Source organism: Penicillium samsonianum (assembly GCF_028829775.1).
Source record: "Penicillium samsonianum strain IBT 33392 chromosome Unknown utg000002l_segment0_segment0, whole genome shotgun sequence".
NCBI classification, from domain to species: domain Eukaryota; kingdom Fungi; phylum Ascomycota; class Eurotiomycetes; order Eurotiales; family Aspergillaceae; genus Penicillium; species Penicillium samsonianum.
Window position 1 is genome coordinate 1,002,776 of NW_026643260.1, and position 17,325 is coordinate 1,020,100.

The 17,325-nt window shown below is 44.4% G+C and overlaps 6 protein-coding genes across 6 annotated transcripts; 4 read left to right on the top strand and 2 right to left on the bottom strand.

Moving 5' to 3' along the window:
* Positions 1–2,390: 2,390 nt before the first annotated feature.
* On the bottom strand, positions 2,391–2,879 carry N7471_002225 (Retrotransposon polyprotein; the record flags this gene model as incomplete). Its single annotated transcript, XM_057274945.1, has 2 exons — positions 2,391–2,579; positions 2,658–2,879. 2 exons carry the CDS (start codon positions 2,877–2,879, stop codon positions 2,391–2,393), a joined length of 411 nt encoding a protein of 136 aa, XP_057139583.1.
* Positions 2,880–4,790: 1,911 nt separating this feature from the next.
* N7471_002226 (uncharacterized protein) lies at positions 4,791–5,021 on the top strand (the record flags this gene model as incomplete). Its single annotated transcript, XM_057274946.1, has 1 exon — positions 4,791–5,021. One exon carries the CDS (start codon positions 4,791–4,793, stop codon positions 5,019–5,021), a length of 231 nt encoding a protein of 76 aa, XP_057139584.1.
* A 1,851-nt stretch (positions 5,022–6,872) lies between these two features.
* On the top strand, positions 6,873–7,492 carry N7471_002227 (uncharacterized protein; the record flags this gene model as incomplete). Its single annotated transcript, XM_057274947.1, has 4 exons — positions 6,873–7,022; positions 7,084–7,191; positions 7,229–7,296; positions 7,417–7,492. The coding sequence occupies 4 exons, from the start codon at positions 6,873–6,875 to the stop codon at positions 7,490–7,492; spliced, it is 402 nt and encodes a 133-aa protein (XP_057139585.1).
* Positions 7,493–7,632: 140 nt separating this feature from the next.
* Positions 7,633–8,124, top strand: N7471_002228 (uncharacterized protein; the record flags this gene model as incomplete). Its single annotated transcript, XM_057274948.1, has 3 exons — positions 7,633–7,899; positions 7,921–8,019; positions 8,053–8,124. The coding sequence occupies 3 exons, from the start codon at positions 7,633–7,635 to the stop codon at positions 8,122–8,124; spliced, it is 438 nt and encodes a 145-aa protein (XP_057139586.1).
* Positions 8,125–10,039: 1,915 nt separating this feature from the next.
* Positions 10,040–10,468, top strand: N7471_002229 (uncharacterized protein; the record flags this gene model as incomplete). The annotated part of the gene is made up of 1 exon (XM_057274949.1): positions 10,040–10,468. The coding sequence occupies one exon, from the start codon at positions 10,040–10,042 to the stop codon at positions 10,466–10,468; it is 429 nt and encodes a 142-aa protein (XP_057139587.1).
* Positions 10,469–11,163, bottom strand: N7471_002230 (uncharacterized protein; the record flags this gene model as incomplete). Its single annotated transcript, XM_057274950.1, has 3 exons — positions 10,469–10,568; positions 10,759–10,865; positions 11,053–11,163. The coding sequence occupies 3 exons, from the start codon at positions 11,161–11,163 to the stop codon at positions 10,469–10,471; spliced, it is 318 nt and encodes a 105-aa protein (XP_057139588.1).
* Between the last annotated feature and the right edge of the window lie 6,162 nt (positions 11,164–17,325).

The window sequence follows — 17,325 nt, forward strand, 5'->3', positions numbered from 1 at the left end:
GATGCGATATCCGAGAAATCCTATTTCCTAGACGTGAAACTCGCATTTCTTGAGTTTGAGAGTGACCTTCGTAGCTCTCAACTTATGTAGTACCAGCTTGTTGTGCTTAATATGTTCTTCGAGTGTTTTGGAGAATACTAAGATATCGTCCAGATACGCGATAACGAAGATGTCAAGATACTCTTCCAATGCGCTAAAGATAAAGCGTTGAAAAGTGGCTGGTGCGTTGGTGAGGCCGAATGGCATAACCATATACTCGTAGTGTCCGTACTTGGTTCTAAATGCCGTTTTCCATTTATGGCCTGGCTTAATCCGAATGCGATGATACGTATTAGTAATGTTATACTTCGAAAAGTACTTTGCTCCTTGAATCCGATCCTAAATCTCGTGAATCAAAGGTAGCGGGTGTCGATCTTTGATGGTAATCGAATTTAGATGTCGATAGTCCACGTAAAGTCGAAGGCTCCCATCTTTCTTTGGTACGAAGATAATCGGGTATCCCGCTAGTGATTTGGAGGCGCGGATATAACCTTTCTATAGGTTTTCGTCGATATAATCCTTAAGTGCCCCGGATTCTTTCTAAGATAGTTGATAGATAGGTTTGAAAGTAGGTTCTATACCCTCTATCGTATTAATCTTATAGTCAAAGATTCCGTGTTCTAGTAGCACTCCGTCGGCCGGTGCCGTGAAGACATCTCTGAACTCCCGGTATTCGTCTAGAATCCTAGGTTCGTCGCTAGTTGTATACAGCTTTTCGTGTTTAACAATCATATATTCCGCCAATTCGTGGTCGGACATATCTGGTGACTATTCTATAGTGTCCGGGGCGGCGCCTATAACTAATACCCTAGCCCTCCTCTTACAGGACTGGTTGTTACTACCGTTAGTCCGTTAGGCAGACTTCTTCCGACGCGTTTCGTAGTCGTCGTATTGTTTCGCACACTCGCATCTATTAAATGATATGCGTCCTGTTTGCTAGTCGACGCTCGGGTTGTGCTTCCTAAGCCATAGAATGCCTAAGACGATGTCGTAGTCTCCCGTTTCCAGGATATTGAACTTGATCAATTCTAGGTGTCCGTAGACAGATATAGGCAGAGTGATAGTCTCTTCGCTGACTCCCCTAGAGAGGACTTCTCCGTCGAGTCCTATAACTAGTATCACTTATGACAACTTCTTGGTTGATACTTATCGGTTTTCTTGATACCTTAGGTTCATGAAGTTATTAGTGGCACCCGAGTCGATCAGGGTCCACGCTTTTCCTATAGGTAAGATCACGAATAGCTTGACGTGAGTTCCTAACAAGGTTATAGCTAACTGCGTTATTGGACGATTATCGTAATCGTATAGTTGTCTCCCGTTGTACCAAATTCCTTAGTAAACTTGTTTCTATTATGGCTTCTTCATCCACCGTAGTGGTCTCGGTTCGATGCCGTAATCTAACTTTACTAACCCATAGGTTGTGCACGTCTCGTCGTAGCATATAATACTAGCCATCCTGCCATGTCCTAGGTGTCGTGTATATCCTTTACACGCGTAAGTGGAATCTTCGTAAGGGCATCCTATTGGGTCGTCGCCTTCCTCAATTGCTGCAATAAGGTGCTGGTCCAACCTGCTAGTCTAAATCTCATCCTAGAGATGACTAATAAGCTCATCGGCTTCTTTATCGTTACTTGGTTGACGATAGTTCCTAGGACTTTCTATTAGTGTTTCTGGGATTACTTAGTCTGTTCCTAGGGACGTGCTTAGCGTTCCTAGGTCAACGGTGGTTCCGGGGAACGTGACTAGTGTTCCCAGGAGCCCTATATCTGACTCCTAGAGTCCGTGGTGGTCTTAAGACCTATCTGGCCGTGCGTCCGCGGCCTATGGACCTAGCGAGCCCTAGGGCTGCCAACTGGTGTCCTCTGGGATTCATGACCTACTAAGTTATGACTCTAGTTCCGAGGATCGTGTTATATCCATCCTTGACTTTCCACTATATCCCAATCGATCTCTGGATAATCGATGTTCTGCTCGTCGGCTAACCCTTCAATATATAGGTTGCCCGCTGCTATCTCTTCTAGGCTTAGGTTTTCCTATCTTGCCAAGAGATCTTCTAAGCTTTCTTTGCTTAGGTAGTCCTTTCTAGATTCTCGAGTCGCATGTAGTTCTTCGCGTGTCGCTCGCATATGTTACCGTTTTTCGTACGGTTTCTTCTGCTTGCATTCCCTTATACGGTGTCCTGGTTTCCCGCACGTAAAGCAGAGATTCTTTTTACGACGCTCGTTTTGCTTATCTTAAGTGGCGTCTAATTCTATTAGTTTGGGGCCGTATAGGTCGGAGTCCCGTGGTAGTCCCTAGTCGCGGCGCCTATTACTAAATCGGTTGAATCCGTGGCTCTTACCCTTCTTCCATTATTCTATCTCTCGACGTTTATATCGTCGCTCGTTATTGCGATTATCGATCTTGACTAAGACCTTGATAAGCTGGTCCAGCGTTTCTAGTCGATCGATTCGCGCTAGTTCGTCCTTAACGTTAGATCTCAGCCCGGCTTCGAAGTACGGGATATACGCTCGGTTAGGCAGATCTAAGTAAGAGATGATCTATAGGAACTCAGAGGCGTAGCTCGAAGTCGAGGTGGTCTATCGGATACGTTACAGCTTCTTTTCTGCCGTTCTTACTATATCGATGTCGCCGAACGTGTTCTCAAGATATTCGCGGAAATGGCGGTATGCACTAAAGATATTTATCGTGGTCGCTGACCATTCTTTAGGATCCTTTCCATAGTAATCACGGATATATGGTTCGAACCAATCCCATGCTTGGCCGCGCAAGTAGGTTGATATAAAAATCACCTTACCGGCTTCGTTAGGGATCTTGGTGCTATTCACGTCTAGGTGCATGTCTATCTAAGTGAGGAATCCTCGAAGCTTAGTTCGGTTTCCTTCAAAACACTTAGCCTTAGGCAACCGTGGTGCCTAGATAGCGCTAATGGGCGCAGAAGCGTTGACTTAAACTTTGATTTGTTCGAGGTACTCGTCGACTTTACTAAACTTAGTGCCGCTTTTCTCGCCTAAGTTGCTAAGCTGATCTATGACTTTCTTGAGGTTGTGCTCGAGTTCGTTAATCTTCTTCTTCTGCTCCGCAATGGTGTTATCGCGCTCGGTGTTAGAATCAAGGTCCTCCACGGGTGGAGTGACCTGCTTCTTTCTAGCACTGACGTGAGACATGTTTGTTTGTTATGACTCGAAACTTGATTCGAGACGGTCTTTAATATGTTACACACTGCTAACTAGTCACAGTTAGGTTAGAAGGTTTCTAGGTTATACTTGCCTTATGCTTCTTAGGTTTCTAACGTCAACGATCTATACTCTCAACCGTACTATTGCCTAATAGGCCTTACTATAGGATGGGTCCTATTAAGGTATCGAGGAACGATGCTAGGTAGAGCGCCGAGTAGATCTATACCGGAGTATTGGTCTGCTCGTGAGTGTTATCAAGTTATAATCAAGTTAAAGAGTCACTGAAGTTCCAAAGGTATACATAAGTAACAATGTATGATTGAAGACGAAGAACTAGACTAAGTACATGAGAGAGTGTCCTTATATATCCTTCGTATCCTACTCCCTGGGTGACTCCCCTGGAGTCACTATTGGAGTCGCTGGTGACTCCTGGATATACTCCCGTGGAGTAGATCTGGGAGTCACGGTCACGTGGTGATTGCCTAATCGTGGTGGCAGAGGTTTGCTGGTCCATACAGTAACATATGTACCGGATATCCTCTGGAAGTGGGTCCTGCTCAGGGCTGATCATGCTCTTGCTCACTGAGCATGATCACGGTTTCTCTTTTCCCTGAACGCCCGGGGATCCTAAGGTATAGGATCTTGCACGTGATCTGATGACAGATCGATTGGTTGGCTCTCGGTGGCCCATCAGTAGTTGCGGTCTCCATAATTGATTGGTGACTAGCATGTCCGTAACAGGACACTGCTTTAAACGCTAGCAGAGCAATACAGACTAACTACAACGAAACTATCTTTTGGCCAATCATCCTTAAATGCGCCGCTCTAATCGATCCTATAACACTGCCCCCCGCGAAAGGCCCGATCGATGGATTTTTAATAGCGGAAAAAGCTGCTATAAGGAGATTTATAGAGGACATCGGGCATAGCTTGGGCCCTAAGAATCAGCGATAATATCGTACATTCTGGAAGAATATATATAAAATACGTGAGGCTAGCGCTCACAAAATTCTTCTTTACCGCTCGAAAGAATTCGATAGCTTTTATAGAAGCTATTCCAAAACAGCGGAAATCTCACTTGTGAACAAAGTTTTAGAGTGGGAAAAGTAGTATCGCCCTTATATCGAGCAATTAGAAACGCGGATCTTATCACAGAGTATAGGTGATTTGAAACGGGTAAGCTATCTCAACGATCCTCACGTGCGAGGATTATTGAAAGTGCTAGAAACCTCGTGGAATAGTGCTTCGAATGAGTGGGCTTCTCTCGCTGAAGAGGAAACTTTCAAATAGTGCGCCGCGGAGTCTGTTTCTACCGATAATCTAGGCATTAGACACGGCGATGAATTGGTGTATGAAGGTGGGACCGATAAGTCCGCATTTGTCACCCTTTTGCCCAAAGACAACGGGTCTGTGTTTGTCTCGTCTATTATTCCCGTTTGCGAAGGAGACTTCTTAGGCATATTTGCTGGCACAATCCGTTTTTCGGAAGAGTTTAGTGGAACCCATGGTATCTCCGGTCCCACCGGGAGACTTTGGCTTGACTATTCTCAGGTCACAGGGGTACTAAACCAGATGCAGGTATCTGAGCCCGGTGGTAAAGCAAACGTGTGCCTTCTCTGGGAGGCATTCTGTGGCGACGTTGAGACACAGTCTTACATTTCCTGGCAAGTCTCCGTCAAAGCCACCCAAAAAATCATGCCTTTTGACCATATCATTCGTGCGGCTGCTCAGCAAGAGCAATACGATCTGCATATGTCATCTGACAATGCCCAGAAAGGCTTTCTTGGAACTTGCATTAATTAAAAATCAGGTGCCGGGAGTTCTCTGTGTTTGGATTTGAGCAGCGTTCCATTTCATGGCAACCAAGGAAAATCTTGGAGTTTTGTCATTCATATATGTTATTCTTATGCGTGAAAATTTTTTGTGTTGTGTAGGCCCCGATCGCACGCTGCGTCTGAATTTTAAAACCCCGCACGCGGCTAGAATTTTTGAGACGTCTATTTCTCTGTGTCCTTAATTCTTCTTTTGCCATATTCTCGGTCCACGAGGTCACTAGTTACCAGTTTGGGACTAGCGTCGTTCTGAACTACGGAGGTAAAGACGCTAACCGAATTTTTGGGGGGGGGGGGAAGTAAGATAGCCAAATTGCTCGCAGAGTCACAATGGTGATGAAGAAAGAAACGCAACGGTTATTTAGGAGTTGGCCGAATTTACAACTTTACGTTTTCGACGATATTTTCGACAATATCAAGTGAATTAACACATAGTCGTCGACAAGCGGTGTAAGACCTAGGTTGGTGGAAAGCATGAGGCAACGGGAAGGCAAACTTGTAGCCAGTGAGTGAAAAATTGGCTGTTTCGAAATGCGAATACAGAAAAAAATGTTTTCGAAGAAAAATAAAAGAATTAATTCCTTAATATTCGGTTTATACACAGTGCTTACCCCAGACCTAGATCCCGAGTAGACAAATATACGTAAAGTCTAAGGCAGCTGGACGTGTTATATATATTATTGCCTTATTACAGTAACTTCGTAACTCTATGAGCAGTTCTTTGCTTGCTATCTCTTCTCGAAAAAGGGGCGAAAATCACCACAATGGACGGACACCATTGATCGGTCACTCTTCCCTTCTTTTTATTGCATGCATTCTGTATAATTCTCAATTCGGTGAGCATAGCTTCAGAGTGACGCTAGTCCCAAACCGGTAATATACCGCTTACCGACGGAAAAAATAACAGATGAAGGAACACATGTTGATCATAAGATAGGCATCAAAAGAGACTTAATTTGTTGAGGTGAAGGTAAAGAACCCCATTCTCTTTGCTTTTAGAGTCATGTTGATTACTTACTGTATTCCAGATCTCGCGACTGAGATCCGGAATCATATCAGCCCCAGGACATATAGTAAGGTTCCCAGCAATGCATGTAGTCGCTCCCAGAAGTAAGAACTATAAAGCTATTTGGAGTGAATAATATAGCTCCGGGGAGCGAGACCAGTGCTAGTGGGCGATCAGGGGACCCTAGGATCAGGTTCGACCCTAGGATCCATGGTATTGCTCCTAGGCACGCTCTTAGTCGCTTCTAGGAGTCAGATCATAGTTCCCAGAGAATCTCCTGCTCCCGGGAGTGGAATATATAGCTCCGGGGAATGATAGGTGGTACCCTCGGGAGAGCACTAGAATCCAGATACGTTTTTTCTTGGGGCTAAATCCAGAAAAGGGATTACTACCGGACGTCCGAACCGTGAAAGCGGTGAGCGGCAGGCAGTATTGGTGGATTGCGTTAGTCGGGCCCGCTCGGTTCGTGTCGGCGAGCTTTCGAAAATTTGGAGGCTTATGGGTCCATTATGAAGCTCAAATAACTTTCGCTCAAACTAGTTTATGACAACGCTTAGCGTTAGTACCTAAGGGTTTCTCCGAGGGATATGCAATAAAATACCACCTAGAGTTGTTTGGTGAGCTTGTCCTATTAAAAGCGTACGTTAAATCTTCGTCCCCGCCCCCCCAGCTCTTCCTTCTTGCCCATCCGCCATTTTTTATATCCCCTTGACATAGAAGTCCATGAAAACCAACTTCGCCCCTAACGCTACATACATCCTAGAAGGACAATCTGTATGGGCTGCTATATCATCGCTTTTATAACTACGGGTGAAGATGATATTGGTGGGGCGTAGTAAACCGATTTTTATTATCACGATTACTTTCCTATGTATATCGTTTATCGTAGTCGTATTACGATGCTTTGTTCGATTAAGGCTCGTGAAAGCCTTTAGATGGGATGACGGTTCTATGATGTTTGCAATAGTAAAAGACGTGCTTATGCCCTTAAGATATAAGGGCCTTATTGATATCCATCAATTCCTAGGCATTGAATATATGGTTTGCGATATGCGGAATAGCCGGGTCCGTATATGGATTCGGTAAAAAAATTGATGAGTTCGACTGCTCCGCCGAAATCGAAACAGCACTCTTTGTGAGTTTCCCTAAGTTTATCAACTCAATGATCATAGTCTCTTGCTAGTGATAACCGCCTTAATTATAGTGGTGGTGGCTTGCTTAGCCAGCCTACCTCTAGGTAGTTATAATAACGAAGATCTTAGTCGTAATATCAATTCTCCGTTTCATAATGCGACGGCTTCACTCTTTGATCATATACACTATCATCAGTGTGACATATACTATTAACATCGCCTTCTAGTTTGTCCTTATGTTATAATGCCAGCCCGTCAGAGAATTTTGGCAACGAACCGGGCAAGGACACTACATCAATATAGACTACGTCATCAATATTGTATACCTCTATAGCGCGACTATATATATCTGCGACTTCATCCTTATAGTGACTACTGCATATCTTATAAAAGAGCTACCGATAAGCCGGTGGACCTAATAGGGTTTGACTAGGATTATTAGTATGGGTTATATATACGTTTCTGATATTCGTCCTAATGATGGGACAAAACTGACTATTCTTAGCGTAAGTGCTACTATCGTGGCCCGTATCCCTTATCTTCATAATTATAAAAGTCCCGAGTTTCTTTATAAGTTACTTTTTTTTAAGAGACTCCGACATTTTGAATTTAATCTAACAGCCGGCTCCTTTTTAGATGCCACTATTAACATTTCCATTTTGTCTAATATTAAGGCTGGTCTTAGTATCTCTACTAGAAGCTTGAATACGGTCCGACCACTTATTCGCTAGTTTCGTGTTATTATCTACGGCGAATCACGTAGTCCTAATAACGCACTAGGTGGTATTATCCACTATAGTTTTAATGGGACCCTAAGCCATCCCGTTAGGGTGATTTCAAACTTATTAGAGTATTACTAGCAGAGTATTGAATTCGGCCATTACGGTAACATCACTATAGCGTCCTTAGATCTAACGCGTCGAGATAATAGTTAAGAACTATACCACGAATCGTTATAGTCTGTAGAAGTCTATCTACGTTTCGATTGACAGCTTCTAGGAATTGGCACCTAGGGCTATAGGCTTATTCGTATTCGGGTGCAGCCCTAGCCGTGTCGAGAATTTTGGGAATAGGACCCCCTACTCGTTCGGTTGTTAGGTTTGACCAGGATGCCTATAGCAGAAGGGACCCCCCGTTAGTTTGACGGATCCAGTGGCAATATGTCAAGATAGATTCAGGTCTTAAGTCTATTCCGTGGTCTGGTTTAGGAGGGTAGTAGCCTACATTTCGTTAAACCTATAGGAGCTAGTTAAATGTCCCCCGTTAGTAAGGCCATTATTTAAAAATCAGTATATAGTACGTGCTGTTATTACTGACAGTATACGGCGGGGTGACAGTGAATTTATAGGTGATACGAGAGACACGAGGAAGGACTATAGTGAGTGGCTGGTCTTTTAGTCCGCGCCACCTAGCAGTAATCTCGAATGTTCTATGTCACCTTACTAAATATTGATGACGGTAAATCAACGGGCTAAAGAGGATGGCAACACCAATGTCACGTGTTTTATCACCCTAGAATAAGGAAGGGTGGATTACTACCATATGCGGCATGCCCGTAAAATCTTGGCTGCTTCTCCACTACCAAACTCTTTATAGATATAGACGCTGATTTGTCTATTCTCATGCCGCTTAGGCCTAGGAGCGTTTGTTAGGTATCGTGGTTGCTTGAGTTTTACCACTAGGCCAATAGGCCAAAAAGGCACAATGTTTAGTCAACGACCAAATATCCAAAGTATATATGCTTGACTCTGACAGACCCAGGATCACTCTATATCTTTTTAGGAACTTGTGTCGTCGTGCAGGTGGTGTGATCCCTAGGAATGGGTAGAATAACGATCTTGAATTTCCTTATAGTAATCTTCATATTATAGCTTTTATTGTCCAAATTAGAAGACTTCCCACTAAAGGGGGTGTTCGACTAATAAGACATCGCCTACTAAATACGCATATGGTGGTGGCCGCGCGCGTACCTAAGATTTGGCAAATCGATAAGATTACAGTTTGCGAGGCGGCGAAGGCTATATGCTTGCAGCGATTTTGATCCAGAAAGTGCACGCCATATCATGCAGGTGATCTAGCAAGAAGCACGTAATACGTGCGCGAACCCCTACAGTCTACATAGGTACCCGTTTTAAATTGAGGCTACAGCCTCAGGCTTTATACGAGCTAGAGGCGGTTAGTGTTTCTCTACACGTTTGCTCAGAGTGACGCTTGGCTCAAGTATTGGCAATCGGCTGAGAACAATCTTATAAGAGCGGGGTGAAAAATTATCGCTGGTAGACTTGGGGGGTATTAGAGAATGCACGGACATCAGAGCAAGTGGAGACAAATAAGCCAATAACATCTAATAAACACCATCCTTCCTTTTCTGCTAAGTGGTGATCAATTTAATTAATTAAAACAAATGATTTCCTCGAACGAGTAAAACACTCACCAAGAACTCCCCTCACGTTTGACTTGCGCATAAAGGATAAGGACCGTGAGAACTAACTGACGTCAACAACCATTGACTTCCTATTTACTCAACGTTTATCGAGTTCGTCGTGTGCAATGGTCAACACATGTTTAGGATCCACCAACCCACCCGATTTCCGCTATAACATTTTTTGAAGGGCATCCGTTTCCTCACTCTACTATGACAAGTGCTCAAACACGTTGAATCGGTCTCGAAAGCCATCGAAAATGAGCTGCCTCTCAATTCTTCTACGACGCCGCACTCAAATGCGTTGCCTGTCTTGTTCTGGTTCAAACCCAGCTAGCTGCTTACCTGATTAATCTACGTTTTGCTGAGTAGTCAGGGAGCTTACTACCATCGCTCTTAGGGTCATGCTTACGGCCTCTAGAAGCTTAATGGCCTCCAGGAACTGTTGTGGCGGATCGTGGCGGATCGGGGAGCGAGACAGATTGCTTCAGGAACACCAGTCCATCCCCAGGAACACCGACTCTGCCTTCAGGATCACCCGTCCATCCCCAGGAACACCGACTCTGTCTTCAGGATCACCAGTCCGTCCCCAGGAACACCCGTCCATCCCCAGGATCACCCGTCCATCCCCAGGATCACCAGTCCGTCCCCAGGATCACCAGTCCATCCCCAGGAACACCGGCTCTGCCTTCAGGATCACCCGTCCATCCCCAGGAACACCAGTCCATCCCCAGGAACACCGGCTCTGCCTTCAGGATCACCAGTCCGTCCCCAGGAACACCCGTCCATCCCCAGGATCACCAGTCCGTCCCCAGGAACACCGACTCTGTCCCCAGGATCACCAAAATGACTCATGATCAAAGATAAGAGAGGCCAGGAACGGTCTGGCTCGCTCCCAGGGGAGATGGGTACAGTTCCTGAAGGATGTTTAGCTCCCAGAAGCCGACAGTATAGATCCTAGAAGCGTGTTTTGATCTTGGAATCGTCGAAGTTCAGTAAATTTGTCTCTGGGCTCGAGATATGTAAATTTAAAGCTGAATGACAGTGTAACACTGAGATCCTTGTGCTACTGTAAGAGCAACCGGGGACTTACTGGAGAGTAGGGACTCACTGGAGAGTAGGGACTTACCGGAGAGTAGGGACATACCGGAGAGTAGGGACACACAGGATAGTAGGGACACACTGGAGAGTAGGGACACACTGGAGAGTAGGGACACACTGGAGAGTAGGGACACACTGGAGAGTAGGGACACACTGGAGAGTAGGGACTTAAATCCTTATCGCACAGTGAATAATTTTTCCCATACATACTTCTGCGCCACTCGTTCCATCAACGATGGATTCGACAGATCTATGCAGAGACGGTCAGACCAATGTCGTTTACGCGCTTTTTTAGCCAATAGGTGTCCATTCTTATAAACGGCTAAAGGCTGTTAGTTACCTGGGAACGGAAGTCTGGTTCCTGGGGCTCAAGTAAGGGTTCCTGGGAGTGCAAGGGCTCCCAGGAATACCCGTCTCGTTCCTGGGAGCATCCATTCGGTGAAACCACCATCGTTGATTTACTAGATATGTCTCGCTATATATGAAAACGGGGCTTTTTATCCTATGAGTTGCACTTCTAGATCAAAATCTTGTAACCCATATAGACCGTAGTCTGAAGACCGAGGGCCCTTGTGGTTACTAAGCCAGGGTGGCCGCCAGTTGACAGTTCGAAAGCCCACCTAGACTGGGAGCTGTGGACGTACGTCCAATGTGGATCTGCGTCCACAGCCGTCAGTACTTGGCCTTGTCGCCACAGCTCCCCAACCACGGACACGCATCTCCAGACTTGAAGCCCGCCTAGACACGATTCCAGAGATCTATCACATGGCTGGCTTTATGGCACTCGATATCTGTCTAACTTGGACCTAGAACCACACAGGGCAGGGGACACTCGTTCAAGATCTGTTGGGGCCTGACAGCACCCTAGGGGTTGTTTTGATATATCAGAAGATAGTCACTAACCGAGCCTACCAATGTATCTACTACAGAAGGACAAGGTATAACCGATTTCCAAAACCGCTGTATGGAACCATTCTTAGCCCTTCTTCATATCTGACCAGGTGGTGTAAGTCTTCGACACGCTCTTAGTTTCATCGTTGCGGTTGAGAACAGCATGTTTAGTCATCTCCTTGGAAGCCAATCATCGACCAGGTGTATGTAGACACAGTCGTACCGAAATAAAAGCCCCTTTGCCCGCTAGCCTGAATGACAGCAGCGGAGCTGGGACGTTCAAGTGGATGGGGAAGAAGATCTAGGACACGAAAGACAGATCAAACTCATAGAGATTGCTTAGTATGTTGAGTCAGCCTCCGAACCAATCGCATTAAAGCAGCCCCAAGACGGTAACCGGCCTGAGGTTGGGATCGAAGCCCGAGTTAACACGTGTTTCGTCGCAAGGATATTAGACTAAAGACTTGAATCACAGGCAGTTATAAGAACCATATCTGAAGTCTGCTCATATAAGACTACGTACTAAGGCTCAGTAACACTAACCCGAGGGCGGTGGGCACAGAGCCAGCGACCCAGCAGATTCCAAGACCGCGGTCTCAAGACCTGCCAGGCCATTAGACCGCCCACTAGCGTCTCCTCCGACTTTACGCCCCACACAGTCGTGAACCTCAGGTCTAAAGACGGCTGGTGACGTAAGACTTATAAGTTGGCTACGATATTCCATCATAACCATCAAGTCTATAGTTTAATATATTTCCAATGTCGTTTACGCACTTTTGTAGCCAATAAGGTGTCCACTTCTATCGATGGCTAATGCTGGCGTTTATGGTGCATCACTATTGTGTAGGGCTACATGGGAGGGCCAGACTGCTACTAAAGACAGGGAGGGTGGACGTTTACTCGAAGAGTGGAAACGGCCAAGCAAAGAAAAAAAGGATAGAGTTCTTAAATTTGACCGAAAACCTGCAAGCCTCCCAATTAATCGGTATCAATGTCCGATCCCGTATCTTCTTTGGCGTAGTAATTCCGTTCAGTGCTGAGGCGATGAACCTCTTCTGCATGCCTACGAAGATGCATCTCATATAGCAGATCTTCGTCACACATATGACACCTTCGATCCTACAAGTGCTTCTCTCGAAAGTGTCGTAGAGTCGACTTATATTCGCTATATTTCTGCGTCCGGCGATGAATGGAAATTTTAGTGTTGCTATAACATTGAAAACATCGCCGAGGCTTCTTTACCTTTTTGATGTAGTTTCCGGCTTTCAAAAGAAGACTATCCTGCTACGAAGGCTCCTAAGAGCTACAACTCTTCTTGGCTAGCTCTGGTAACACGCTAGTCTATTCTTTATCGAACCCGTCACTAGGTGCAGCCCGTTTACGTCGCCCACGTAATGGCCCACCTTCAAGGAAACCATAGTATCGGGAGATCGTAGCCACGGCCGCGTTCCTTCTTTACCACTCCGCCTCTAGGGATTGAGAGGTAGGCTATATAAATAATTTCTTAAGAAGATCAATCTGCTCTGGTAGCATCTAGGCTTCTACTTAAAGTACCTTCTTCGCCTCTTCATCGTTAATAGCAGCCCCTAAGAGCTATCGCTTAATATCTATAATGGCCTGTTTACGGTCGAACTTATAGCGCACCTTCCATCTTAGTGCTCTTTCTAACCGGCCGAATGTATTGGAGGTTTCGCGTGTTAACTTCGCTAATCGCGATTATATCGCTACACTAGGATCGTATTTATACTCCTTGGCTTGCTCCTTTATTCGCCGAGTGGCCTCGATATATTCTGGATGTTCGCGAAGGGACGCTCGTTGCTCCGAAGTAAGATGCCGAGGGCGTCTCTTATCAATCCACCTACTTATCCGGGTGATCGCGCGTATCAGAGACTTGTTAGATTCGCGGCCGTTCATAACGTTCTATATATCGGTGTCGATGTGTCGTGGAAGATAATGATTCAAGAAAGTGCGAGTGTTAGCGTGTTTTATAATCAGATTTTGCTATGCTTCGCTGACCGCGCTACTTTCGTTTAATATCTTTCCCCCTCTATAGCGAAAACGATAGGCGAATATTGACTGAAGGAGGCCGTGGATCTCCCCTAGATTTCTTAGACGCCTAGATATAGCGCTATCGGTCATCGGTAGGCCTTGACAAGCTCGCAGCACCTAGCGATGTTTTAGTTCGGTGCTGCAGCACTAAATAGAATTCTGGTGCTGTGGTGCTGCGACCTTACCTATTTTGGTTAGAAAATTACCTAAATAGGAAGGTGATCAACCGCTTGGCGCCAAGGCAGCACCAAAATTAGCGCCTTGGCAAAAAAATTGGCATCTTGGCAGCACTAACAGCACCATTTCGTCCAGGCCTAGCGAGTTTGTCAAGGCCTACTTTCGCTATAGTTCCACTATCTACGTTTCTCTATATAAGATAATCCGGACGGGGGCCCTCCCGTACTTTTAGTGGAGATTAAATCGGAGCATATAAAGCGATTCCTCGGAACTTCCCAAATATATATATCGTGCGTTAAACCCGGGCAATGATGAGCCTAATATTAACACTAATTCTTAGTAACAATTTTCCTTTCCCTAAAATCATTAACGATCCGTCGCTTGTCTTTAGCCCTCATACATTTATATTCGGTATACTTCTTTGGCTCTAAGCCTTCGAAGTCCCTACGCTTTCCTCTATAGAGCGCCTTCGAAAGCTATTCGTCTAAGGTGGCCGATAACAGATAGAACTACCCTTAAAGCGCGAAGTCGAAGGCTATTATATCTTCTGTAAGATAGACGTAATCAATAGACGTACGGTTCTTCAATAGAACCAGCCGATGACTAGGCCTGGATAAAATGGTGCTGTTAGTGCTGCCAAGATGCCAATTTTTTGCCAAGGCGCTAATTTTGGTGCTGCCTTGGCGCCAAGCGGTTGATCACCTTCCTATTTAGGTAATTTTCTAACCAAAATAGGTAAGGTCGCAGCACCACAGCACCAGAATTCTATTTAGTGCTGCAGCACCGAACTAAAAAATCGCTAGGTGCTGCGAGTTTGTCAAGGCCTAATTATGCTCTTACTTAGTGAGCGTGATCATAGTTCCTCTTTTCCCCTAGATACCTGGGGATACCAAAGTATAGGATGTTACACGTGACCTGATAATAGATAGATTGGTTGGCTCTCGGTGGCCCATTAGTAGTTGCGGTCCCCGCAACTGATTGGTGACTAGTATGTCCGTAACAGATAGGTCCTATTAAGGTATCAAGGAACGATACTAGGTAGAGCGCTAAGGAGATCTATACCGAAGTATTAGTCTGCTTATAGGTGTTATTAAGTTATAATTAAGTAAAGAGTCACTAAAGTTCTAAAGGTATATATAAGTAACAATATATGATTAAAGACGAAGAACTAAACTAGATATATAAATAAGTGTCCTTATATATCCTTAGGTTCTTCCTATATAGATAAGTAGATTATAGATAAGTAGAATTGCCTTAATAGATTCTACTAGTCTACTATCGACTATTCTACTACTTATATAATCACGTAACGGCTAACCGTAGTATCACTAAATGGAGTATACTTTAGGACGGCTAGCGGGAGGCTAGTTCTAGCTCCCGTTAGTGGTAGAGGTTTGCTAGTCTATATAGGTATATATATATAGGATATCCTCTAGAAGTGGGTCCTACTTAGGGCTGATCATACTCTTACTCACTAAGCATGATCACAGTTTCTCTTTTCTCTAAATGCCCGGGTATCCTAGAGTAAAGGATATTACACATGATCTGATAACAGATCGTTCGGTTGGCTCTCGGTGGCCTATTAGTAGTTGCGGTCCCTATAACTGATTGGTGACTAGCATGTCCGTAACAACTACGTGAACTACTAGTAAGACGACTAGGTAGGACTATTACTAATAGCGTAACTAGCGTATAATAATACGGTACACTCTATAACACGAGAATCACCATTCTTTACTAATTATAGGTATAACCCTATGATTTTTGGATAACTAATTAGTAAAGTAGCTATAGTAGAATTAGCGAGACTAAAGGCTAGCGAGCTAAAATAGTTACACTTACAACTATCTAGAGATATTAACTTCGTTAACCTATATATGAAGAAGTACTACGACTAATAACACTAGGAGGGACCTAACCTAAAGAGGGGGGAAAAGGTTTATCTTTTACGCCGAAATATTAAAACTAAGCGACCTAGTAATAAATTGGACTATCTACGATTAGGACTATTCGAAATTAAAGAAAAATTAGGACTAGTTAATTATCGCTTAAGACTACCGAAAAGTATGTAAAAACTCTATCTAGTGTTCTATATCTCGTTACTCGAACCCGCACTAAATAACGCTAAACTCGTGATAAATATGGAAATCGAAGAAGAAACCGAAAACGAATATAAGGTTAAGGAAATCCTAGAAACGAAACGTATGAGCGGAAAGCCTTACTATCTAGTGAGATAGAAGGGGTACGATACCTCTAAAAATATATAGGAACCTATCGAGAACCTAAGGGGCTACCCCTAGCTAGTTTAATAGTTCTACTAGCACTAGTAGCGGAGAAAGCCGGGCTGTCTTAGAAAGACACTAGAAGATTAGTAATCTCCGCTAATATCTAATTAAAGTTCGGATGCTTAGTAGTAGTAGCGAGCTACTCGAGATTAAGGGCGGAAGGGGAAGCCTACCCTAGGGACGTCTGTCTTTCGTCGAGAATTTTAAGAAGCTCGGCATCGTGATAAGACATTTTAAAACCACGTTCCTTTAAGAATTTCTATTATTTTTATAAACGCGTATAACGCGCTAGTGTTTTATTAATCTTTTATTGAACCTCTACTAGACGATCCTAGATAAGTTTTAACTCGGGCTCTAATAGCTCTAACTTATTATCGGCCTCGGAAAGATCGGCCGTAATTTTCTATTTAGCGGATTTTAATAAATCCCACTCGTTATTAGTGTGGAACTCCCGTTTATATAAACGACCCGCACGCGTATACGACGTATATTTCGAATACTTGTCCGACTAATCTATCATATAATTAACACCGGAATCACGATAGTGGTTATAAGGAGTTGAAGTTATAAAACTATATAGTTTAATATAATCAGCCTACCGGTTATAGATTACGGTTAACAGATAAGCGGATTTCGAAGGACACTCCGGAAGAAAATTAGCCTTACGTTTAGGTATAACGAGAACGCATTATTTTAAGAAAAAGAAAATCTATCACCTACCTAGGGGGGGGGACCGCAGATTTATAAGTCTTAGGGACGAAACTCCTAGGTATAGAAGTCGTATGGTTTTACCTGTGGCTGATATGGGTAGGATGGGTAGGATGGGTAAGATGGGTAAGATGGGCTCGCGAGCTGCTCTTTATGGGGCAGGGATGAAGAGACAGAAGAAGACGGATATCGCGGAGCGTAACGCCTGTTGGGGGTAGGGCGCGATTGCTGGGGCTGTCCGTATGTTCTTGTGGTTGGCGGTGGAGTTGAATTGGGAGATATCCTGCTGCGAGTTCTAGGGATTGCTCGATTTCTCGAACTTGTTGCTGTGCGCTGTAACAGGGGTGAGAAGCGTGGATTATTTTCGATAATGGTGGGCCTGCTTGGGTTGGACCTAATGTAGCTGCGCTGTGAAGAAGAAGATGAAGAAGAAGAATAAGAAGGTGATGATGATGATGATGATGATGGTGGTGGTGGTGGTGAGACATGAACTGATAAATATT